Genomic DNA, 25087 nt, shown 5'->3' with positions numbered 1-25087 from the left:
TTTAATCACTCGCCATTTACCACACTTGTTACATAATATAATATTTTGTTCTGAATTTTGTTTTATTTTATCTGGGCTTACCTAGTTGATCTACTTAAGAAATTTCCGTTTTGGCCGGTTATGATATTTATAATGCTTATTTTAAAACTTTGAAAAACCATAAAACGCAATGACATTTTGAATTTGTCTATTTTTATTAAATTTATTAGATGTCAAAGTGAAAGCTTCGGTTAACTGGTTGAAAATAAGCACGTTAACCCTACTCATTTCAATCATATCTTGAAATATCTTCTATTTATAAAGTCTATGGGATCGGTAGGAGCAAAAGTAACGGTCAACTCGACTGCTTTCATTTTTATATTTTTAAAATAAACATGATACAACAAAATAAACCGCAGACAGCGCAGTAAATTCGAGTATGTCGTAATCCTATTTTCTATCTAAAAATATACAAATATTTGTTAAATGATGGTTGAAGTAGTTAACATTATTCCGAGAATTGCGAATTATAGGCGGCGACTTCTATAAAAACTATCCACTTGACTTTATTGTGGTTGATTCTATGCTAACGATATTATTCTAGTAATAAAATAAATAGTAAATATTAACATATTGTACAAGACTATATCCCAAGTTTGGGGAGCATTGACCTACCCTTCGTGCAATGTAATATCCATAGAAATTTAATCGAAAGAAAAAAGTTTGTCTGCGTATACGCTTTCTTCAGCCAAAAAAATAAATAAAATTACCGATTAGAAGTAAAAAACAAAAAGAAGCCAAATTATGGTTCAAAATTTGTTATTGGCCGTCTGGCATGAAATTCAGTGTGGAATACTAGGGAATGGGATATGTTGGCACACCATATTACTTTTGGAAGAATTGGCAAATAAGAGAAGTTAAAATCTATGGAAGTCAGAGGAAGTCCAGTTGCATAATGTATAAGGGTCATCGAGAAAACCCTAGTAAATTTAATTTCAGCTAAACCGGTTGCACTTCAATTAAATTCCCGTGATGTTACTTGCAGGGTTTTATTATAACTGCTTAGTTTTGTGGTTCTGTAGGTTTTCATTCCGTCAGAGTTTAAACAGAGTAACGCGCTATGTGATTTTTAGTGTCGAATAATAGCGTTACCTATGGGAATAGACACTGCATACAAAGAACCTCGCGCGTAGTAAAAAGTGGAATACCGAACTTTACATGTGGATCGCACACGGGGATCAGTCTTTCTTTTTATCGAGCGAATTCGCGCAAAGGTTTCCGTTTTTCGGGCAAAATTTCTCCTCCGTGCTGAGGCTGAAAAGATCCGAAAACTCGGCTTTCTTCTGAGCGTAGTTAATGAAGTTTTCTAAAACAGAGAATCGAAAACCCAAGGCCTGCCGAAAACGTTATCAAAAAGTGTAGATTTACCGAACGTTATGTAGCCCAACTGGTTTCTATCGACCTGATCGAATACTTCGAGGGCATAATCTTTACTTAATGCCAGAGTCTGGCATATCGCCTTGCAAAAGTCCTCCGCTGTTATTTTGCCGTGTTTGCCGTTGTCATACATCTGGAATTGCGAGAATAACTGCGTAAGATTGAGACGTAAATTAGTGGAACTCAAAATACAGAACTCACTTGACAAGCCAGTCTCACAATGTCTAAAATGCTTCTGTTCGGATCTGTACCGATAACGCCGAGTATGTAGTCCCTGAAATCCATGCGACCGGTGTTGTCCTAAAAAAGATAACAAAACATTTCATATTGATTGATTAATTAATTAAATGAGTTAATAACAGGAGTACACACACTCCATGGGATTGGAACTACTGTCATAGTGCAAGATATAGATGTTTCGCCATCTTCGTTCTAAAGGATGAATCATCATCGAGCAAACTTAATACGAAAAAGCCAATTAAAAGAAACTATGATCCGCCGGAAAATGTTCAGTGTATAAATTTTTTTAATGTTTTTCTCGCTTTTGGAAATAGGGAACTCGAAGCAAGATTCTTTCGCAATAAATAAACTATTTTTTAGAGTTTGACCTTGTGAAAGAAGAGTGAAGAGACGAGTGGACTTTTGTTCATACAATTCCTGCTGGTTTTTAGACATTCTTCCAGTAACTTATCTGGTCGTTCATATTAAAGGACAACAAAATGAATGAAAAATTAAAAACATACTTTGTCATATATCCTGAACAATTGCTGAGCAGCAGGCTCGTTCGGTGGAATGTTCAAAAGCTGAACAAATTCAATAAACGAAACTTTGCTGCAATCCCTGCATGCGTAGTTCGTGTTTAGTACTTTCTCTTCTATTTTACTGCTCTCTAATCTGAAATTGAAATGTTTCCATTATGGCTAAGACGCAGCTCAAAGTGCACTTGGTAATGTACATTTCCATAAGTCCATGTTATTTTCACGTTAGTATTAAATGCAGTGAGCATTGATAAGAGTTATTCATTGCTTAATATTTGTCAACTAAAGTACAGTTCAAAAGATTCGGTGCTAAGTGAAAATCTAAAATTCGTGACGTTGATTTCTTTACGTTAAAAACTAGGGATTTTTTTATATTAGATAACGACGAATTTTTTGAACACCGATGGATTCTTTCTAATAATTGAATCTATTACTTACCCTAATTTACGCCTCAGTTTTCTGACCTCAACCAAAGAAGTTGCTAGCGGCAAATTCATCTCTTTGGCTTTCGTCATCAGTTTGCAATCGTTATAAGAATAGTCAACTACCGGTATACCAAGAGCCCTAAAAGACGGAATTGATGGTGACAAAATAAAATACATCATTATTATGCGATTGTCGGACTCACTTGGCCATTACCGCCCTAACGTTGTTCGCAAACAACTTTGGATCTCGTTTTTCTTCCTCACTTGGGGTGTATACCGGTAAAAATTCTACTTCGCAATGGCTTGAAATTTGCGTCAGTGTCAGCCATAAAAGCTTTAACCTGCAATTGAATTAGAAAATACTAGGTATTTGTTTGTTTTTAGAACACTGACTTTTTAAACGTGAAATTTTGGATAACATCTAATTTAGCGACGTCTGTATATCATTTGCTTTTAAGTAATGCAAGGTATGGTCTGTTCACAGATATAAGAAAGTGACTCATTGCTTTTGAACGGATTATCCAAGGCTGGTCATTAACATACCATGCAACAAAATTATAATAATAAATAACAACCCTTCGATAATCCGTTCAAAAGCAATTGGTCACTTTCTTATATCGATGAGCATTTCATACTTGTCTTTAGCCCGGGTTTTGCATTTCGAAGAACTGTCCTGTATACGTGGGATGTAAAATGTAAAATCAAAAGTGTGCTGCCATCTCGTGACGAGTTGCGAAACTAAAACATCTTTTTTTTTGGTTGGTGAGTTAGAAATTGGTACATCCTTTGGAAATGATGGCTCAATATTTCCTTCGCTGAGTGGGGGTCGCAGAATATGAATATTATAACTAACTACTCAAGGTTCATGTCACCTCCAGTCAAATGGAAAACTCGAAGTTGTACAGAGGTAGTATTTAATTTAGCGCAATTTGTAAAAGTCGTTGAAAGTTAACATGTCAAGTTATCAACGTTACTCGTAAAGAAATAGAAGACCTAAGTAAAGGAATGAATAACTGAATGAATGAATGAAAATTATATTATTATATTTCTGAAATTGCAATTACAAACAGCTTATCATTTTTAAGAAGAGGAACGAAAGTAATAATAAATTCTACTTTTTTTTGTCCAAAAATTTAAACGTCAAGTTTAATGTAACTTGAATTACCAAAACTTTTTATAATTTATTTTTTATGTGCCAACTTCTCAGAAGCTTTAACCAAGTTGCATTTTTGAAGATATATTAAAAGTGTGAAGAAAGGTAAAAGTTATCTCCATAAATTTATTGTAATATTACAATTAGTAATAATTAATATTAATGAAACTGTTTAAATTAAATATTGATCTTTGAGTAACCATGCAATGACCCATAACTAGCTTTAGGATAAATAACAAATGAAAACTACTTAATTATTTGCAAAAGTCTCACTAAAGTTTTTACAAAAACAATTGGCATTAAAAGGAAAAGGGTCCGGAGAAATTTTATGTGGCTAGTTTTTTTATGGTTTTCTGTATCGTTAAGTGTGTAAAATCAAATTATGCAAAACTAAAGTTTTGAATTTGCGCTAAGTTAATTCGCCATGAAATACAATGCGACGTAAAATTGCGTTTCTAGTAATAAAACACACTCGTAAAATGTACTTTGTTTCTATGTTGATTGCTTTCCATTTCAGCGCAACAAAAGAATTGTTTTTATACCATAAACTTGTATAGTTTAAGTGGGTATTTTTATTATTTCTCATTGTAAAGGCGAATAGATTAAATAAAATCTAAACTTGTCATTTTACTAAATTTAAAATTATGGTAAAAAATACCGTTTCCGCTTTGAAAATTCCGAAAAATTCTTTATAGAGGGAATATTCAGTTGCTAAAAGTAATTAAAGAACAATTTGAATTTTGTGAAAATATTCCAGCTCATTTGACTTGTCCAACATTGTTTGAAGCTTAATGTGACTGACATCCCAAAGGCCTTTGATCGTATATTGTTGACAAAGCTGTGTTTGCGGGTTCAATAACGATAGCCTCGTACAGAGTTCAGCCCTAATTAGAGTCGCGGCTTGCCTATGTGGCTTCATTGGAGGATCCATTCTGTTTTAATTACTAATATACGACTGAATTGGGTAGGTCTAAAGAAAAGTAAACAACATACTAATACCACCAGCAGGACACCATAAATACCATAAAAGCAATGACATATTAACAGACATATTATTAGGCGATCCAAAACCATATACTTCGCCCTATCATCCAGAGCGAAGCGGAGGGCACGCGAAGGATTGAACGTAAAAAAACTGTCATGGTTGCGAACTGCCGCTTGGACACCTATTTAGGACAATTCCCAACCATGACAGATTTCAAAACATCATCACCAAGATGATTGCCAACGTCTGAAGACAGATAGGGCAGTACAAGAAGAATTAGAATTGTCCTTTCTTCAATATTTTAGGTTTTACGGTTTTCATTAGTCATCATCTTAGTTTTTTAGATAATTTTGCAAATTTCAAAAGGCGTTAAACAAAAATTAAGCTTAGCTTAATAAAGAATGTATCTTTTTGGTCGCCTCCTGGGCACCATCCTGGAAATCTGAAAATATTTTCAACGGTCTTCATCTGTCCACTTTAGTAAAACCATTTTTTACCCCAACTCTTAGAGATTTGGAGTACAAAACTCCCTCCTACGTAAAGAACTTTTTTCGAAGTCTATTGAGTATACTATTTGCGAATATTTAAAGAGTGATTGCTTATTAGCGTCAAATATGTCGAAAAAACCTTAGATAATTCAACTTACGCGCTGGGCCCCTCCCAAGTCCAAGTAACGGTGTCAAGTTTGTTCGGGTACTTTATGCACACCGGCTGGATGGGCACTCCAGGATAAAACGCCCCCGGCTTGAAAGTAATCAGACAGGACCTATTTGTGCACGTTCCCTCTGGAAATATCAAGATCTGCGGCCAATCTAAGTCCGAAGTAGCCCTTTTTATTATTTCTTTTATTGTGTTCTGTCGAGAGTCCGGGTCGTCTCTCCATACGTATATTGGTTGGGTGTAGTTGATTAACTCTGAAACGAATTCTTGCCCTTGAGCATTCGGCTGACGTGTGAGTCAATTTGAGTGCGCTTTTGATTGACCTAAATATTAACTTGGTTTGGTTGTTGGTTCCTATTCGATACTAACTATTTGGCGGGTCAAGTGTTAAAAATCGCGCGTTTAAGGCGCGAAAATTGTAGATATTTCAACACTGGTATAAATATCCGGATTTTTTTTACTTTTAATAAATATAGACTTCAGCAACATAAGTAAAATACGAGAATAAAATAATAAAGCGTCATTTGAGCGATTGTTATTTGATTTAATAAAAAAATCTTTTCAGGTTTATATTTCGGTTTTTCCTTTTCTAAAAGTTTTGGTTAGTTTTATAGTCTATTGTATAATAAGAATGTTATTATATAGGAAGGTACAAAAAGGTTCGGAAATCCGTTAATAAGCTGTGTTTTTTGCTAAGACAATAGGACTTCTATGCCACTGTCCATTCGAACGTTTTTATTAAACCTTAGATTTTTCATGTAGTATTCTTAAAGTGAATTAAAGAAAAATTGTAAAACATAAATTTTTGTTATTTTCCTCTGTTTGAAAATCGCAAGATAGGACCAGATAAGTAAAAATATCTCCACTTTGAAAAGAAGACAAACAAGTTAGACAAACTGTCAACAAATTCAACTTAAAAATTAACTTTAAATAAGGAAGACTCGGAAGTTAAAGAATAACATGTTTAAAATACACCGGAGCTACTAATAAATTTTGAGACCCTATATTTTAAAAACAAAAGATCACTTATTTTAGCCAATAGAATACCTGGTTAACGGATTGGTCTACTTTTTTACTAAATTTTAAGCTTCCCAATTGGGTTAGCAACCTGTTTGGATATTTTATGTTGCTGTCAATGCAAGTACTTTTCAGCCTAATAATAATAATATTACCAATACGATACAATAAAAATATAGCTTAGTAATTTAGAAATGTACTTTTGATGTTTTAAATTTTATTACTAGAATTTCTTGCTCCAAAATCGCGTTGGGCGATAATACTTTCTAAAAAAGTGGGAGACTAGCGGGAACAGCAGTAAACATCCGCGTAGAGCAGAAATCTTAACAAAATAAGGAAAAAGCACCTACTTCCTATGTGAAAATCGTTGCCGCTTTCTCGTCTACATATATTGCAAGGCAGACCGGTCATATAGACCACCCCCGCATCCAAAAAGGATGAATGGGGCGCCGCCACCAAGATGGGAGCTTCTTTGCGGGAGGCCTGTCTCCCTTTGACCTTGAAACGCATGCCCCCGGCTAGCAAACTGCTCTGACCCAAGAAACAAATGATGCTTTTCAGTTTCCTACGTGGACGAGAAACAAACAAATGTCAAAAACCGCGGAAGCTCATTAGTCCAAAAGCAATCTACCTTGCATATGGTATAAGTTGTCTTTAAAATGTTCCGCATATACAGGTTGGTTGTTAGGAGTTTACGAAACTATCAGGTTTGTACTGTACAAAGTTAATATTTAGGTGAAATCGTTAGTAATAAATTTCGAACATGCAGAGCCAAGAATACAAATCGTTAGATAACCATCACCGTGTATCAACAACAGGAGAGTTTTGTATTATTGGTGTGACAGAACTTTTGCCTCGCTATCGATTTGAGAAACCCATAGAGCTATTAAGTAATACTGAAAATACCTTTAAATTAATGCACCTGGGATGGCTACGCCATTTTCGTACAGGAGGGGGTGATCTTTAACGCATGCCCCTAAATTTCACATCTGCATTAACCTTTTGCGTACTTTGTGCTATTTTCTTTCCAAACACCGCTGTTCATTGGGTGAAAGATTGGAAATAATTCGGGCATGCGCATATCGATTCTCTCTTCTTTATTGAAATCTCAATACTGGAGCTGATAATTATTAAGTTCATTTTAAGAAAAAACTTTCATATGAACGGATGTTCTCAAGGTCTTAACTTTAGAGAGATACTGAACAATGAAAAGTTATGTAACAATGACGTTTATAAGCTATAATTTATTCCAGCCTAACTAGACTTGTATCTTCAAAAAAGAAACTTTTAACTTTAACTTCAACATTTTCATTTTCATGTCAACAAATGTCAGTGGCGTACAATTTTCTTCTTTGACGTACGCCACTGGTAAAAATAGAAGGAACGGTTATCTCACAAAAATATCTAGACGTTAAAGCTATTCCACAGTTAGGACGTTTAGGACATTCTGTTAAGAGCATTGTATAAGTGTCCAATATTTCACAGGGTGATTTTTCAAGTATTTTTAAGGCGAAAAGTTACTATTAAAATGCGTTCTTTCGTGATACATTCCATCAGTTTTATTTTCATTATTTCTGTAGTTCCAACACTCATTGTTATTTTGATATATTTTGTTACTACGTTTTTATTTGGTGTTCGTTTTTTAGTAGTAGTAGTTTAAAAATAATGTTTGTTAATTAAAAAAGTTATTTTTATATTACGTCAAAAATGGATGTGCCTAGCGACTTCTAATAAAGGACCTTTTTTACACAAAAATGATTGATGAATCTAATATCTTAACCAAAAATATAATACGGCATTATGCAGAAAAAACTGAAATAAAAATAAAAATCGACACGCTGATACCTTAAAATCCTTCAGAAATCACCCTTATAATTAACATTTATTGATATCATTCATATACGGAGACTAATAGCGAGGCAAAGTTCTTGGAAGTCAAAGCAAAGGAATCCGTAAACCAGCACGTACTCCCAAAGAAGGGTATAGACGCGGTTTCCCCCTTGGCCACTATCGAAGGCCCACCCATATACACCATGGCCAAACTGTCAACGAAAGACGAATGTGGCGCGAGCGCCACTACCGGAGCCTCGTGTCTCGTCGTGGTTTTTCCGACCACCTTAAGTCGAAAACCGCCGATCCAGAACACACAAGCTATTATTCTGGCGCACACCTTTTTGTTGTGTCTGCGAAGAAAACGGCATTGATCCGGTGGTTAATGTACAATATATACAGTGTGTTATTGAAATGACGTCGCATAATTTAAGAGCGAATCTCAAATTTGTCGGATAAATTGCAAAAAAATATGTGGCAGCTCCAAAAGTTGTCGAGTTTTCAAATCTTCATTTTGGGCACAAACATATCACTAGTTTTTTCTTTCAGCGCTTCAACGGGTTCTCGCTATTAGCACAAATATTAATTTACTGGTTTCGTGGTTCAGTTTCAAAAAACGAAATATTGAATATTATACGTTGTTTATTATCCAACGAGTCACAGTTTCATTATATAACTATTATTGGCAAATTTTGCTCCCAGCTATGAATGAGTTTTCCGTAACCACACCTGTTCAAATATTCTAATGTCCTACTACACAATCATGCCGACCATGGTCTTCGTGTTGAGCAAGATAATACAAGAACATACCAATTCGGTATCAGGGCGAAATTGAGGTTTATTTAAATTATATCAATGTCGTTTCAATAACGTCCAAACAATCACGATATCATGATGGAACCATTAATAATGTAAAGCTGCATATAAGAAAGCATGGTTGCATGTCCTCATTGGATACACTTATTTACAAAAAAAACTTCAAAAAACGAATACAACGATTTATATTTTAGTAGCGCATAAGGGTCGAGAAATATTGGTATTGGTATTGGTATTGGTATTAAAGGGGGGCGCCCTCGCGGGCGTCCAAGCACTTAGGCCACCAGATGGGCCCGTTGTGCCCCCAGGCCGCTCTAGAGGGTTGAGAAATACTGAATTATAATAATTCCTAGAGGCAGCATTGATGATAGTGTTTAAATTTGCCGTAGTTTTTATTTCTGTTCCGACTTGATTTAGCCAGCGATGGCTACGGTTAAATCAGGGAAGTTTAGAAAAATTTTAACAGAAACTGAAATGTTAAAATGATTTCTGCATGACCATAGATTTCTCAATTTTCTTATGGGCGCCATATTGAATATTTTCATTAATAGATAGAGAAAAGCTTTTTTTTTATAATTATGTATCATACGATGCTAACTAAAACTAACCAAAACCACAAATAGTTTTGGTGGAAGTATTAGAAGCATTTCGAGCCAAACATACCAGGGAATATATCTATTACTATCAACAATATTATTTAATGAAATATGTGTAGCAACTATTGAAATACACTTTATGAATTTGAATTATTATTTGTATATTTCCAAGTTATTTCAATGAAATTAGTAAGTAAATATATTTTGTTTGAAATTTTTAATGTTATTAGTTTAGAACTTTTGTTTTTTTTTTTAAATTTTCCATGGCCTTCTATAAAATAAACCAAATTTTGCTTTTGTGATGTATCTCGAAAACAAATTAAAAAAGTCTGTTGCCATTTATCGTCTTATTTTTTAAAACTTCTATAATTTTCGATATTCTTATATTGGATACACTGAATAATAAAAATACACAAAACATTACCGTGTTTAGAATACCTAAAGAAACCAAAAACTGAAAAAAATGTAGGTCCGTGTTTAAAAAATTGAAATTGATGATGGTGAAACGCAGTGCTTAAAATCAAAATCTACCATGTTGGTAGTAATAAAACTCTCAGCCTTAATTTCGTTTCCTAACGTAAACCGTTTTCTAATTAAATAACCTGCAAATTGACAGCTTTTCACCTATGAATTAGTTACGACCCGATATATTCAGCCATTCGGACATTGTGATTATGGCATCTTAAAGCTGAACCATCTAAAGAAGTTAGTATGCTGTATAAATAATACAAAATGATATTGTGCACATAATACTCAATGTAAGCGCCAGTCACCAAAAACCGACTGAAACGTATAATACATGACGAATGATTTCGGTATTTACTTTCTCCAGCCTTCCAAAGGCCTGTCTCGCAGCTCTTCTTCTGTGATTCCGAACAGTCCGATTGTCGCAAGCATCCAGCCAGTAATGACGAAGAAACATATTAGTCCGACCCTGACCGGAACCAATATCAGTGTCAGTATAGCAGTCTGAAATAAAGAGAGCAAATGTTAAAAACGCCGTTGATATTTTTCTGAGGTTGTAATAGCATAGTTTTTTTGTTTGAAATTTTTCTTTGCAGCTCTCACTTGGTGTCCGTTAAAGTAATGTGTTTAAACACAAATGCCATGTCGGCTAAAATGAATTATGTAGGTTTATGTGAAACTATATTTGAGCTGATGGTTTTGAAATACATAAGTGAACGGCACATGTTCCACAATAATGTTAGCTTACGATTATCAATTTTTTGGTCCACACCTAATTCCATAAATCAGGTAAGTGTACCAAACACTACAATTAAATCATGCCTTTCATTTCATGATAAATGTCCGTTATCCAATTCTTTTTATAATTCTACGATCGGGTTTGATTTATTTATTTGGAAATACTCTCACATATTCTTGAATTCAGATTATGTTAGTGTTATTGTCAACATACAACAGCAATCACTTGAATTTAGTAAAGCATGATATTATTATCCTAATTTAGTGAAGAAAAGTGGAAAAAAGATAATAGTTTATAGAACGAACCATTTAGTATCTAAAAATTGTATAAGACGTGTACAAAACCAATGAAAATAGTTACTTTTTGTTCATTAAATAGTTTTACAAAATAAGGAAAAAACGGTGTAAGGAAGTTTTCTTTGAATAACATTGTCAAAAATAGAACCTCTTGTAAGTTTTCAAACAAATAAATTCATTTTTTTAACTTTATTTGTTTAATGGCATTTTGCTCAATAAACGTTTTTACACTAAAATAGCTATAGTCCAATTGCATGAAATTAACGCAATAAATTCTTTTGATGTAGTATCCAGTAATATCCAGGTTCGTATTAAGTTGATGGTGACACATCGAATACAAAACGTCAGATTCAAGATTCTATTCTATTTTCAATTTGAACTGTATCTCGAAAAATAACAGTACACGAAATAATCCACCAAATAGATTTAGGCGTTTTTTACGATATAAAGATAAAAGCAATATGGAAACATTGTAAGCGAGTGTTGAATGGTAGGATATGATAATGGGGCTATCACTTAAAACGAACGCCCCGTAAGAGTAAAGGTTTCACATTTGGGATAAACATTATTACCATATCTGAAGCCTATTTCAATTGACATTTCGGCGATTCGTTAGCATAGGTATCATTTCAATGCGGCGACACTCTCTTTAATAAGTTTTTATTTACACTTGGTATATCAACCGAAGTCTCCATTTTGCAATAGTACGTCACTCATGAATAATTCGCACGAGTAACAATAGTATTAGCAAATCAAGCGTTGATATTTAGCAAATTGGTTTCGAAAGTAAATGGTACCTGTTTTGTCCGCGAACGACGTAAACGATTTTTATGTCGTCAAACGAGCGAAAACTATGTTTTCACTCACTACGAATCGAAAAAATAGTGACATGCAATCTTAGCCGATTATTTGATTAATGTATGTATGATTTTGGTTAATTAGTTTAGTTGAACTGAGGAGGCTTTTACTTGATGAAAATCCATTTATCAAAATAAATAAGAACTAAAAGTTCAGATTTTCACGAAATTATATATATTGACATGACAATTGTTTCGACAACACCAAGTCTTTGTCAAATGTAAAATTTACAAACTACCTGCTACTATATATACCGAAAAATGACATAAAACCTTACTGAATGTTGTTGCGAGAATTTAAGTTCAATAAAGGAGAGGTATTTAAATCTAATTGATCGTTAAGCAATACATTTGTATGTCTCATTTTGTTATTCTCCATGGCTTCCAATAAATTTAATTTTCTACTTTTTGTGGCTGTATGTAATATATCAAATTTGTCGTCGTTTTTAAACGCTCTCATATGTTCGTTAATGCGTTTCTTGGAGGATCTACTTGTTTGTCCAATATAAATTTTAGGACAAGATCCACATTTCAACCTGTAGACACCTGATTTTTGGGATTTTCGACATTTTGATTTATTATTTTTTAAATATTTTCCTATTGTGTTGCTAGTTCTAAAAGCTATTTTTATACCACATTTTCATAAATGTTTTGAAACTTTTTCACTAGGTTCTCCTATGTATGTAATTGTTTTAAATTGTTCGTGTTCTGTATTAGGTTTCGGATAAATAGAGTTTACTGTTGTCTGGATTTGTTTTTTATTTATAATTTTATCTATAATGGACGGATTGTAGCCGTTGTTCAGTGCAATTTGTTTAATGATATTAAGTTCTTTGTTGTAATTTTGTTGAGAGTGGCGTATTAAGAAGTCTGTGTATAAAAGATTTAAATGCAGCCATTTTGTGTGTATAAGGGTGATTTGAGCTGTTATGTATGACTGTGTCCGCGTGTGAAGGTTTATGATATATTGAAAAATCAAATTTTTTTGCACTTTTGTAATAGTTAAGTCTAAAAAATTAATAGAGTTATCCTGTTTAATCTCGATAGTGAATTTTATACGATTATGTATTGAGTTAATGTAATTTAAAAAATAATTCAATTGCCTGTCCGTTTTAACAAAGCAAGCAAAGACATCATCCACATATCTATACCACCATAAAAAACTTTTACTTAAAGGATGTTCTAGTATGATATTTTCCAAATTATCCATAAAAATCTCGGCCAACAAAGGACTAATTGGGTTTCCCATAATTAAACCTTCTTTAGAGATATAAATCTCCCCATTAAATTCAAAATAATTTTGGTTTAAAGATACTATTAAGCACTCTAATAAATCTTGTTTCACCAATGGGTTAACCTGCTTCCGAGTTAGAGTGAAATCATATGTGGAATACTGGGAAATAAGTTTGTACATCAAAAGATAGTAGTGTTGCGTTAAATTACATTAACTCAATACATAATCGTATAAAATTCACTATCGAGATTGAACAGGATAACTCTATAAATTTTTTAGACTTAACTATTACAAAGGTGCAAAACAAATTGGATTTTTCAATATATCATAAACCTTCACATACGGACACAGTCATACAAAACAGCTCAAATCACCCTTATACACACATTTAACTCTTTTATACACAGACTTCATAATACGCCACTCTCAACAGAAAATTACAACAAAGAACTTAATATCATCAAACAAATTGCACTGAACAACCGCTACAATCCGTCCATTATAGATAAAATTATAAGTAAAAAACAAATACAGACAACAGTAAACTCTATTTGTCCGAAACCTAATACAGAACACGAACAATTTAAAACAATTACATACATACGAGAACCTAGTGAAAAAGTTTCAAACCATTTGGCAAAATGTGGTTTAAAAATAGCTTTTAGAACTAACACCACAATAGGAAAATATTTAAAAAATAATAAATCTAAATGTCCAAATTCCCAAAAATCAGGTGTCTACAGGTTGAAATGCGGATCTTGTCCTAAAATTTATATTGGACAAACAGGTAGATCCTTCAAGAAACGCATTAACGAACATATCAGAGCGTTTAAAAACAATAGTCTAGATTCTAATTATGCTACACACTTAAACACAGAAAAACACATTTTTGACGACAAATTTGATATATTACATACAGCCACAAAAAGTAGAAAATTAAATTTATTGGAAGCCATTTAGATTAACAAAATGAAACATTCAAATGTATTGCTTAACGTTCAATTAGATTTAAATACCTCTCCTTTACTGAACTTAAATTCTCGCAACAACATTAATTAAGGTTTTATGATCATTTTTCGGTATATATAGTGGCAGGTAGTTTGTAAATATAACATTTGATAAAGACACGGTGATGTAGAAACAATTGTAATGTCAAAATATATAATTTCGTGAAAATCTGAACTTTTAGTTCTTATTTATTTTTAGTTTAATTTAGATTTCCGACTTCGAGCATTTTCTTGACATTTGGTGAACTCCCAGCAAGGTCCGTGTGTTCTTGAATTCAGTTTTGCGTTACGCGTAAATTAAATTAAAATCGATTTACACTTTTATGTCTTTAGCTAATTGAACTCCATCAGGCACGCTACTGGTAAAGAAGTTGTGAAAAACATAGAGACCACACGCTATTTAATCTAATTGGTTAAGGCCAGTTCTAGTTAGTTAGTGTTAATTAGGAACAGCATATAGTTATTTAATTAGATTATATATTTAAATTATATTATTAAAATTAAATTAAAATATTGCTTAAAATTATATTTGGAAATTGCAAGTGGCTTGAAACATAACGGGGAACAGGATCTTCTTTGGTTCAAGACTCTCTTGAAGTCAAAATGTTGAGTGTCAAGCACCTACCAACATGGTAAAATAATGGTAGTAAGTTATGTAACAAAAATTCGAAATTTGTGCTTAATTCTCAGTGGAATAAGCTGGTATTTTACACGTATTTACATCATCCTGAAAAAATGGCATAAGTCAGTGCAATAACATGTTTAATTTAAGTAAGAAAAACAGCTTCGAAAATAAAAAATTATTAATACTAATCGGCAATTAAACGATATACAATGCTAATTACAATTCATTTTCAAAATGACCACACTAAACATTTTCATATACATTTTAATTACATTATTATTTTTTGTCGTAGATCATTAATATTTGTTATAATTGTTTCATACACTAAAGAGTGTGCCCAAAAAAAAGGAGTCCATAGGAATAAGGTCTGGTGAGCAAGGAGTCCAAGCTGGAGGTCAATGCAATGTTCTACTGATGCATATTTCGAAACTTTACGATGCCATCACGACTGAATGCAACCTCGTCAGTGAACAAAATGACATTTAAGAATTGCGGGTAATCATGATTTTTTTCTAAAATTAGATTGCATAAAATTACTCTCTATGAAACGTGAACATGAAAGGGCCGAAGATCATTTTCTTACAAAACTTCCCAAACTGAAGGGCAAGCAATTCTTTCCTGAGCAGCAAGTTTTCTCGTACTCGTTGACGGGTCAGCCTCCACATTTTGAAGTATTCTTTCTTCTCTTGCAGCGGTTCCTTTATACCTTAGTCTCCCTTTATTAATATTATCAGGTTTGAATGTTTCTTTCACTAAGTCTTCCGTGTATGACGAATGATGAATGTCTTAGCAGATGGAACGTTTCTATTGGAGTAAGCCTCAATATAAAGCCGTCGTGCTTGATCTGCATTTCCATCTGCTTTTCCGTAGCAATCAAATCAAAAATCAAATTGAAATAGAACATCCTATATATTTTTGCATATTATGAAATAAATGTTTATATAGTAAAACATAGTACTAAAAGTTTAGTCAAGGGGCCATAATTACTAACAGAGATTTTTCTAAAATCTTGATAATTTGCCTTTTGATTCTATTTGAACCTTGATTTTTTTACGATTTTCACCCCACTGTGTCGTGTCAGAAATAGTGCGATGTTGTAATATTGCTGATTGACACACTTGTAAAGGAGTAGAGCCTGTTAGCAGCGGTAAAATCAGTATTTTATACAGGGTATTTTTTAATAAGTGTCTGATATCCCATATGGTCAGTCCATAAACAGTTTTAAGAAAGACATTTGATAAACATCGGTCTGCAAAGTGATATCCGTGAGAGGTTACCACTGAAGACTTTCTAAAAATACAAAAGTACGCCAAGTCGCCATTTAACTTGGAGGAAATTTGATGCATTGGTTTTTCGTCTTACATCTAACCGTTGTCCCGTAAAAAAATAAAAATTGTGCTCATGCATGAAATCTCATTGTGTGTTTTTATAGGAATCAAATTTTAATGGGAAACAACGAAACTTATCAATAAAGATTATTAAAAATAATTTAATCTCACTCTCTTTTTGAATACCTAAAGGAAAAATATATGTGCCAGTAAAGTCCTGTATCTTCAAAACGGAGAAGTCACGGGCCTCAGTATATATCCAGAATTTTTATCTATGTGGAGGACTGGGTTAGTGGAATACGTGGTTATTTCGCTTTAGTACCGTAATTTTTTAAATCGAGCGATTTGGTCGAATATATTTAGTTTATGTTTTCGAACGGCGGTGAAATTCAAATTATAGGTACGATGGTGCTGTTAAGATAATTGTGCTACCACCAAGTTCAACTACCTCCTGACGTTCAAGGCACGTTCGGTTGTGCAAAAGTCGAAACTTTCTCCGATTCGAACAGGAATCTGTCGTGGTATTATCGCAGGTTCAAGAACGCAATAGGTTTATGGAAAGTGACGATAATCTTTGCTGCTTTGCAATCGCACGTTGCGTGTGGCAGGAATACTTAAGGACAATTTCACAAACGCCAATTAGCTGAGTTGGTTTTATATTTAAACATTCAAATATTAACTCTGAATTTTTAGGCAATTTCGTACAGTGTGGTTGTTTTCTTTGTTCACTCGAAGTAACTAAACCATGCGCCACAATGGACTTAACTAGTGATGAATCAACTAGTTTCAGCAGCTTGAAGAGTGGAATGTTTTTTGTTCGCCCAGTTTTTTTTACATTTTTTTGTGACATCTTCTGCAGGAGTTTGGAGGAAGCCCAAATATTTTACTACTATTAATTGATCATCACTTACTTAGCTTTGGGCATCTTAATATTTCGCACAGCTGGTAGAGTTCTGGAGGGATGGCCAAATGTGAGAAAGTTCATCTTCCTATTCTGTGAAAGGAGGTTGTGGCGAAGGCAAAATTTCCAGTTTTCCATTCCAGTCTTTGCGTTTTATTTAATATGACTTTTGAAATACCTGACGTATTCTTTTTATTTCAAGGTTTTTCAATAACTAACCAAAACTATTTTTTTCCGACAGCTTATTGTCCCCCGTGGGGTTACTTCATCATCTGTGCCAAATTTTATTTAGTATTAGTATTTGTACCGCTTTCGCAAAAAGCCATTATCACATCATATTTAATACATCGCAGGAAAAAAATTCTACGTTCAGTTTCGGGACAACCTGTAGAAACGTTTTGTTCAATAGCAGAACAACTGGGCTTATCTTATATTATCAAACACTCAGTCAATAAACTCCAAACAAAGCTTGACTTACACCTAAGCGAGAATTCAAGAAAACATCGAATATAACGGGCGAGCAGCATTATCTCATTCTTGCTAGTAGGTAACTAGATTCTTAGGAGACCTAATTTACCGCACAAAATGAATATCTCATCTTTTAAAAAAGTGTGACTCCGTACAGCCGAAAATTCGCTTCATGCCGCATTAGATTGCTTAGTTAAATGGTTAACCTAGATTTTTAAAACTTTCCAAGCAATTAGGCAATTGCTATACGAGAGCCCTCGACCATATTGATTTAACTGTTAAAAAAAATCTCGGTCAAATAAGCGGCACTTGTTATAAGTCCGAGGTGCAGGTTCTATTCAATATTTTGAGAAAGGTAATTGCTTTCTAACGGATGAATCGGCAAAATTATAATCACACCGTAACAGAATATCTTTTTTTTTTCACAAAACACTACCGGAATGTTTGCAAACATTTTTCTCAGTAAAAGCTTTATTACTGCGAGCATTTAGGTTAAGACTGTTGCTTGTTGGAACCTGAATAATAATTAATAATAAAAATTGTCAATGTGGATATGTTTGATTGCAAAAATTATGAAAAGTTTCTTCTTTTTCCTTAAACCCAAGGTATACAATTATCTATCATAGTTTACAGCAGAAGCGGCGAAAATGTAATTAATAATTTTGCCAAATTTTTGCGATTATGAATAAGACTGCAATAATACAGTTACGCCACTGGTGAAGTGAACGGTACTTGCTTTCAATAAGCTGAAATAGTAATCGCAAACTACCTTAATAAAAGATGGATTGCAAGAGACAGGCTCGCACAGATAGCGGTAATTCAACTCGCACGCAAAATTCAATAAATATAACAAATCTGAACCCAAAATACTTTTCGGTTAGTTAGTATTTGGCTAGCGGTAAAATTTGCTACGTATATTACAATTCATTTTGAATAGCTTTCTTTTTAAACAACTTTAATCACGCCACGGCAGAATACGAGTCACTCACTTGTTCCAAATCAAATGTGTGACAACTTGTTGCTTAATATACTATGAAAGGCTTACAATTAAGATCAACTAAAATTTACTTTACCACAGCAATCGAATTTCGGCAGACGGCAACAGTGAGAAGATGAAAATGTGCAGTCAAATTTTCACGCGGCAATAAAGAAAAATTGCATTCCAATCTATATGCCAATAACAAATCGTAAACAGAAACGGTACTTATTGTAACTGCACATCGACTTCACGCAAGACGTTCGCGACAGTAATTACTTCCATGAAAAGTAGTTATTTTAATGGTTCAACATCCTCTGGAGCTTGCTTGACGTATTGTCGGATGTCCTCCATTATTTTGCTACGCTCACATCGCTATTGTAAATAGAATACCTATATTATTATACATGATTTGTTTTTATTCGGCAAGTCATAATCCTCCTAATCCTTCCTTAACCTAACCTAAACATGCCGATGGTTTTCATACACATCTGCGATAAGTTTTAAGCAGTTGTTTTCAATAGAAAAAAAAAAGGTATAAACTTATGATGGAGAATCTACAAAAATTCGTTCAGTTTTTAAAATGCTTTAAATATGTCACACAAGATTGCATGGTTTTCAATAACATAGATACTTAAGCAATTTTCATTTAACAATCAATTATTTATCAAATCTTTGCTCTCTAAAACTTGAAAAAAAAGTACATTTCCCAAGACGGTTTGTTCCAATTGTTTTTTTTAAACGTCAAAAGGTCGCACACGTTTTTCTACACGCGAAGATTAAAAATAGCAGCCAGACATCTCCCGCTATGCTTTGTTTTATGTCGCAACGTATTTTTCACAAATTGGCAGTGCGGGTGAGTTAAAAATAGATATCTACGCGAGTGAATAACACGGAGAAAGTAAATACGGTGGAGCCGTAAAAATAGAAACATTCGATGTGCCCGATAGGGAACCTCCCCTATAAATCTAAATTAAGAACCGTATATAACAAATTTTTGGAAAGCGCACAGTTTGTCGGGATGGGCTTTTGCTAAACTTTTGATTCCGCTAATAAGAAAAATCTCAATCCGTTTCCGCCCCTTCCAGACGACAAACAATTGGAAAATTTCCAGTGAAATATGTACATACGAATATCATATTCATATTATTTTCTACTCCCATCTACACACCGATCTAACGTGCGGGAAGCGTCACTTTACCACGTCAGTTTCGTTTCCCACGCATCCGAGCCACTTCGGACATTTCCGGGATTTTGCCGCACGGGTTTGGGAGCAATCGGTTGTTTTAGGAGATTTTACCGCATGGTTTGAATTTTGACTTTTGTCAATTATAACGGTCATGAATTGATTGAATGTATTCGTATTGTTTTGCGAAAATTTACCCAAAAACTATACGGATAATCGATCGGAACGATAAACTAGTAGGTTTAATGGCAACTGGTAAATCTGTTGTTTGAATGGTACGAAATTTAGTAATTGGATAATCTGTTATCATTTTTAATTTTTTAAATTGTGATTTTTTCGTGACGGTCGTAGAAAAACTATAGTATTCAACACTAGTATATTATGCAACAAGTGCAGTAAACGGCATTTGACTCACTAAAAGGAAAGAAAAAACTGAACTTCAAAAAAAATAACGGCTGATTAATCGGTAGCGTGCAATAAAAAAATTAAAATTAATAATAAATAAAAACTCAATTATATAAGAACTCGCAGAAATTAACTTGGCATAATAAATGATCGATGTAACTGACGCATTTAATTGATGCCATTATTATTATTAAAATATAAGACACTGCAAAAAGAACAAACCTCACCGACGACCTTTCAGTTTTTAACAATAGCAATCGAGTGCAATTGACAACCCTTCACATATGTTTACATTAGTCTGTGTTGTTGATAATTTTAATTATGGTTCGGTTATTTAATGCGAGCGTGTAGTAAAAGTTTTTAACTTGCTAGTTAGGGACCAATTAATGAATTCGTTATCTTTTATTTTAAAATACCTTTAATACGTTTCAATTTACATTTACAGACAAAAAGGGGCTATTGAAATATGTCTTGTGTAAAAGTTGCATGGCTTCTATAAATGTACCTGTTATAAATTCGCTCCAAAAGTGTGGAAGATCAAAATTTTATTTTTTTTTAAATTCAACGCCCAGTAAATTATTGTTTATTTCGATCATCCGGTTAATATTAAACCTTTTCTCTTTTCTGGTTTCTATATGTTTGGTCTGCAACGTATTAACATTTCATCTCCATCTCGTAATCAATAATTGATTTTTTTTAATTTTATACGGGGTGTGTAGGAAAAATAAGTTGGCACACTCTTCTTATTCAAAAATGCTTCCTGATTCAAGTATACCCGAAGAGCACTATTGGGCTCTCAGAAACAGTAAGATATACAAATTCGGTTGAATTAGCGCATTAGAAATGCAGAAGTTATGAACTGTTCGTGTTTAATTTTTTATATTAAAATTATGTTTCTCTAGCAACATTTTTTATATATGTTATAATGTTATGATCTTTTTGAATCCCACGTGGTTCTAGTATTTAAAAAAAAATGGTTAATGTTGAGTAACTGAGATAAAGATCTTAAGTTAGACTTCGCCTTTTGAGATGTAACTATGTAAGTATATTATAATGGTATAAAGTAAATATTGTCAAAAGTGTGTACAAAACTTTAAAATATCTAAATAAAAGCTGTTATTATTATTATTTAAAAAGGTAAGTGTAAGTGTAAAACCTAATGAAATCGCAATACATATTTCTCTTTTGAGCTAACTCGCCTTTGCAGCTCACAAAAAGCTCTACAGGTACTGTTTGTTTTTTTTTAAATTTTTGGTGCTCTTAAGTTTTTCGATATATTAACCGTAAACAAAAATTACTGGTGTTTGGCTCTATTTGCGACAAAATGAATTTTGACGTAAGTAGAAAAATTCGCATTAACTCACTTTAATCTTTTCGTACGTGGTGTCCAGCTCTAATCGATGAACGAAAGGATTTAAAAGTTGTTCATTTTCACATTCGGCGTGGGAAATGCCGGCCGCGAATTTGGCACTCATTTTCTGTCACTCGCTGATCGGTCTCGCGTCAGGGGTTCAATAAAATTCACGCATTGTATCACCGCCGCAGACTTTTAACAAATTCGCGCGCCAAGCAAGTATTAAATGAGAATCCCTACCATGCGTGCATTCAATCACAGAGCCGATCGAAATGTGTTACACCTGAAAAGAAAGGCGCGGCAACGTTGCCACGTTCGCTAAGTGGAGTTCCTCGTCGCCACTGATTCGCTTGGAGACGAAATTACGTCTTCGAATCTGTCTCCCCAAATCGCATTAAATGACACTGACACTTGACAGCTAGAAAATGTTTGTTACTATATAGGCAACGACTGAGAGTCAGTAAACTCGATTTAAACTAGAATGAGTATGTTTCTCTTTGTCATGCACCTTAGTGCTAATAACATATAGGTGTATTAATATCCGTTTGGAGTTTCTGAGGGATAATCGTTTGTTACTCGTTTCTCCTTCTTTCAAATCAGTGGTTGTGTTAGTATTTTTGGTGGTGACGATCTTGTCTATGTCTATAAATTGCCTGCTAATGTTACTTAATTACAAATAAAAAAAAATTAATAATAAATTACCTTATACTCTATTTAATTTAGTTTTATAAATATTTAAATAATAACTCAACGAATTATTATATAAATTAAATGCATAAATACGATCACATAAATAAAGTAAAACATTAGAACTATATATAAGTTTTAATTTGTATAAACTTTTTTATTTGTATTTTTGTAAATAAATTATCAAGAGGAAGGCAAGCATTCCCATTACTACCCATCCCCCGAAAATCTTGTTAGAAAGCAAAAATGAGAGACGATAATGAAATAAAATTCGACATCTATATCTAAATTGCCTATTTGAGCAACCCAAACTGAGGACAGTAAGGACAGATATAGAGTGTATTCATGAGGCATATAAATTTAAAAAATGCAACAAACTAAACACGTTTTTATGACTCTCTAAAATTATTTACTTTTGGTAAATTCACACACTCAATTTATAATTATTTTTAAATTACAAATTAATAATTCTGACACTGCTCACTGAATTTATAACAGCGACAACGCCGCTTTTTGGCGAAAGTAGGAAAGATTTGAATCAATATTTTCCCTCCTACGTCACGGTGCTTTTGAAGACGAGACAGGCAAGACTCTGCGCGGACGCCACTGTACTGCGGATCAACCGGTTACAGGAAACAAACAGGCCAATACGTTGTTTAAATTTCGTTTCTGCATAGTAGATGGCGGCAGTTATACTGCTGGAGACTTTCTAATCGACAATTATGGGACTCAAAATTTAATAAAATTTATTCGCTGAGAATGTTATTATTATCAGGATTTGGAAAATCTTCCTTCATTTTTTTAGTTTTGTGATAATGTTTTATTTTCGTAAAATTTCGTCTGCTTTAGTCTGTCCAGAAAATGTTTTGGAACAGCTGTTTATTCTAACCAAACTTCTAAGCGGTTTAGGTATAATTTAATCATATGGGTTCTTTATTTTGTTTTTGAAATGGAAGAACTGGAAAGGCGGGTGCAAAAATTGGTTCAGAACTTTTGTACCGGGCTTCCAGGACATGTGGAAAAGTGGAAAATAATATTCAAGGATGTTCAGGATCCCATACGAGCCCTAGTGAACTTTTCTGAACAACTTATCTGCGTGGAAAAGTGAGTTCGCAACTTTTTATCGTTGATTTATTAAACTAAATGGTTTAAATAATTAATTTACTATTATACATGGTGACAAAAGAAATAGCAAAACGAAAGACATTCTCTATTGGATTCATTTTATCTAAATTATAGAGAACATCCTATAAAATAAACACTAATCTGTTTTTTTTACAGTCCTGTTTTTGTTCCCCATGGAATAATTTTGGTCACAGACCATCGAATTATTTTAACATTTTAGTTGGAATGAACTTAACTCATTGAACTCATTGAACTTAGGAGTTTCATTTCAATAATATTATTGTTCTAAAAAACTTAATTTCAACATTAACTCATCAAATTTATTGCACCAGTTTTTGCGTGAAGGTTTGAGGCCATATAAAGATTTTCTGAGCTTTAGGATATGCCCTTTCTTTTTTTCTTATTATCAAAATTTTGAGCTAATACAATAAATACATAATCTACATTTAAAAACTAATACTTACGTAACTGTGTAGTTAAAATTGCATTACATTACTGATGTATATATACTTCATAATTATTTGCTGGAATCCTCTGGGTTTTAATTATGCCTTCGCAGATCGTACTTTATTTCTCGTAGCAAAATGTACTTATTTTGTGTTTGTTCTTTGTTTGTTTGTTTGTTGATCTATGAATAAAACTGGAACTTTGCGTTGTGGCAGCTGGTATATTTTACAGGGCTCGCATCGAGTACATGGACAACTTCGATGAGATTCAACGTATTTTACAATACAAAATCTTAAGCGATATCGAAGATGAATTGTTGTCGATAAGTACCCACATGTAAGTAAATTCGGTAAAATATCGAAATGTAAATTGATTTCACCTTCGTATGTCATGAAGAGATCAGTTGACCAATCTCAATCAAGAACTGAAAAACAAATTGTCAACGTTGGAGAGAACAACCGTCGATCTCGACTGGGAGTCTGAGACTGCTCTTATTCGCGGAACCCCTAGCCAACCGCCTTTAGATAGATTGCTGGAAATGGGATACGACTTTTGGATTTATTTCAGCACCGTATCAAAGAACATAAACGCAGCTTTAAAAAACTTAAACGTCAGGGACGCGAAGCGAGTGGATACACTACGGAAGTGTTTTTGTTTGGACTTGGAGAACCCCGATATCGACACTGATAGGATTATAAATTATTTTTTGGCTGTAACTCAGTACGTTGGTAGCTAATAGAATTAGGCTAATTTGATCAAATAAAGATTTTTTAAATTTATTTTTATTGTTTTGTACTAAATAACCCGGTGTGTGCAGATCACCCTAAAGGAAGACTGGCATGTGCGCCGTGTATTTTATGAAAGCCATTCTGAAACGTTCCAGTTTGAAAGCGCACATTTTTTAATTCCTTATTGATTACGTGCTCTAAATCTGGGATACTGTGGGACATTATATGATACATTGAACTTTATTGCAAGATGGCGGTAGGGAATGCGAATCGGCTGCCGCTAAGATTAAACATCCGCAAATGGAAGATTCAAAAAACTGCAATAAATAAACGGTAGACGCCATTTTTATTAATACTTAAAGCCATAAATCTTTTGGCGAATTAGATTATCGGCCATCATTAGATCGGCACTGACCGACATAGATTAATGTGGTAGAAAATAAAGCACATCGAATTAATAAAGGATAATGAAAATCTCATTTAGGTCACCGTTTTTGGCTATAGCGCTTCCGTTGAATCGACAGTTTTTAGTATTTTAATTAAAAAACAGTTTACAGATAGAGATGTAGATATGAAAGTGTTTCCAGTAGAAAAACTTATTTT

The 25087-nt window shown here is 33.4% G+C and overlaps 2 protein-coding genes across 6 annotated transcripts; one reads left to right on the top strand and one right to left on the bottom strand.

Annotated features, from left to right (window-relative positions):
* Window positions 1-326: 326 nt before the first annotated feature.
* Window positions 327-21802, bottom strand: LOC132698346 (lysophosphatidylcholine acyltransferase). 5 transcript variants are annotated; one of them, XM_060664348.1, is made up of 10 exons: window positions 21508-21802; window positions 10480-10625; window positions 6765-6979; window positions 5384-5651; window positions 2803-2940; window positions 2613-2738; window positions 2160-2310; window positions 1618-1716; window positions 1408-1567; window positions 327-1345 (listed from the first exon to the last, which is right to left on the bottom strand). In XM_060664348.1, exons 1-10 carry the CDS (start codon window positions 21616-21618, stop codon window positions 1218-1220), a joined length of 1542 nt encoding a protein of 513 aa, XP_060520331.1. In that variant the 5' UTR covers window positions 21619-21802; the 3' UTR covers window positions 327-1217. The 5 variants fall into 5 exon arrangements, with proteins under 5 accessions (XP_060520331.1, XP_060520333.1, XP_060520330.1 ...); XM_060664350.1 differs by having other exon boundaries at window positions 1408-1549; window positions 21508-21799; XM_060664347.1 differs by lacking the exon at window positions 6765-6979 and adding an exon at window positions 8383-8597 and having other exon boundaries at window positions 21508-21797.
* A 1095-nt stretch (window positions 21803-22897) lies between these two features.
* On the top strand, window positions 22898-24497 carry LOC132698359 (uncharacterized). The gene is made up of 3 exons (XM_060664369.1): window positions 22898-23288; window positions 23988-24092; window positions 24153-24497. Exons 1-3 carry the CDS (start codon window positions 23134-23136, stop codon window positions 24490-24492), a joined length of 600 nt encoding a protein of 199 aa, XP_060520352.1. The 5' UTR covers window positions 22898-23133; the 3' UTR covers window positions 24493-24497.
* Window positions 24498-25087: the final 590 nt, after the last annotated feature.

This window comes from Cylas formicarius, unplaced genomic scaffold (assembly GCF_029955315.1).
Source record: "Cylas formicarius isolate icCylForm1 unplaced genomic scaffold, icCylForm1.1 PGA_scaffold_2__14_contigs__length_35257938, whole genome shotgun sequence".
Taxonomy (NCBI): Eukaryota; Metazoa; Arthropoda; class Insecta; order Coleoptera; family Brentidae; genus Cylas; species Cylas formicarius.
The sequence above is the reverse complement of the archived record's forward strand: the minus strand, read 5'-3'. Positions and strand labels throughout refer to the sequence as shown.

Coding starts and splice junctions, on each gene's coding strand:
- LOC132698346 (XM_060664348.1), bottom strand. CDS start 21,618: ATGAGTGCCAAATTCGCGGCCGGCATTTCCCACGCCGAATGTGAAAAT. Junction 5,652..6,764: donor CAACGATTTTCACATAGGAA/GTAGGTGCTTTT, acceptor AATTCGTTTCAG/AGTTAATCAACTACACCCAA. Junction 1,717..2,159: donor TGTTCAGGATATATGACAAA/GTATGTTTTTAA, acceptor TATCTTTTTTAG/GACAACACCGGTCGCATGGA.
- LOC132698359 (XM_060664369.1), top strand. CDS start 23,134: ATGGAAGAACTGGAAAGGCGGGTGCAAAAATTGGTTCAGAACTTTTGT. Junction 23,289..23,987: donor CAACTTATCTGCGTGGAAAA/GTGAGTTCGCAA, acceptor TATATTTTACAG/GGCTCGCATCGAGTACATGG. Junction 24,093..24,152: donor TTGTCGATAAGTACCCACAT/GTAAGTAAATTC, acceptor TATGTCATGAAG/AGATCAGTTGACCAATCTCA.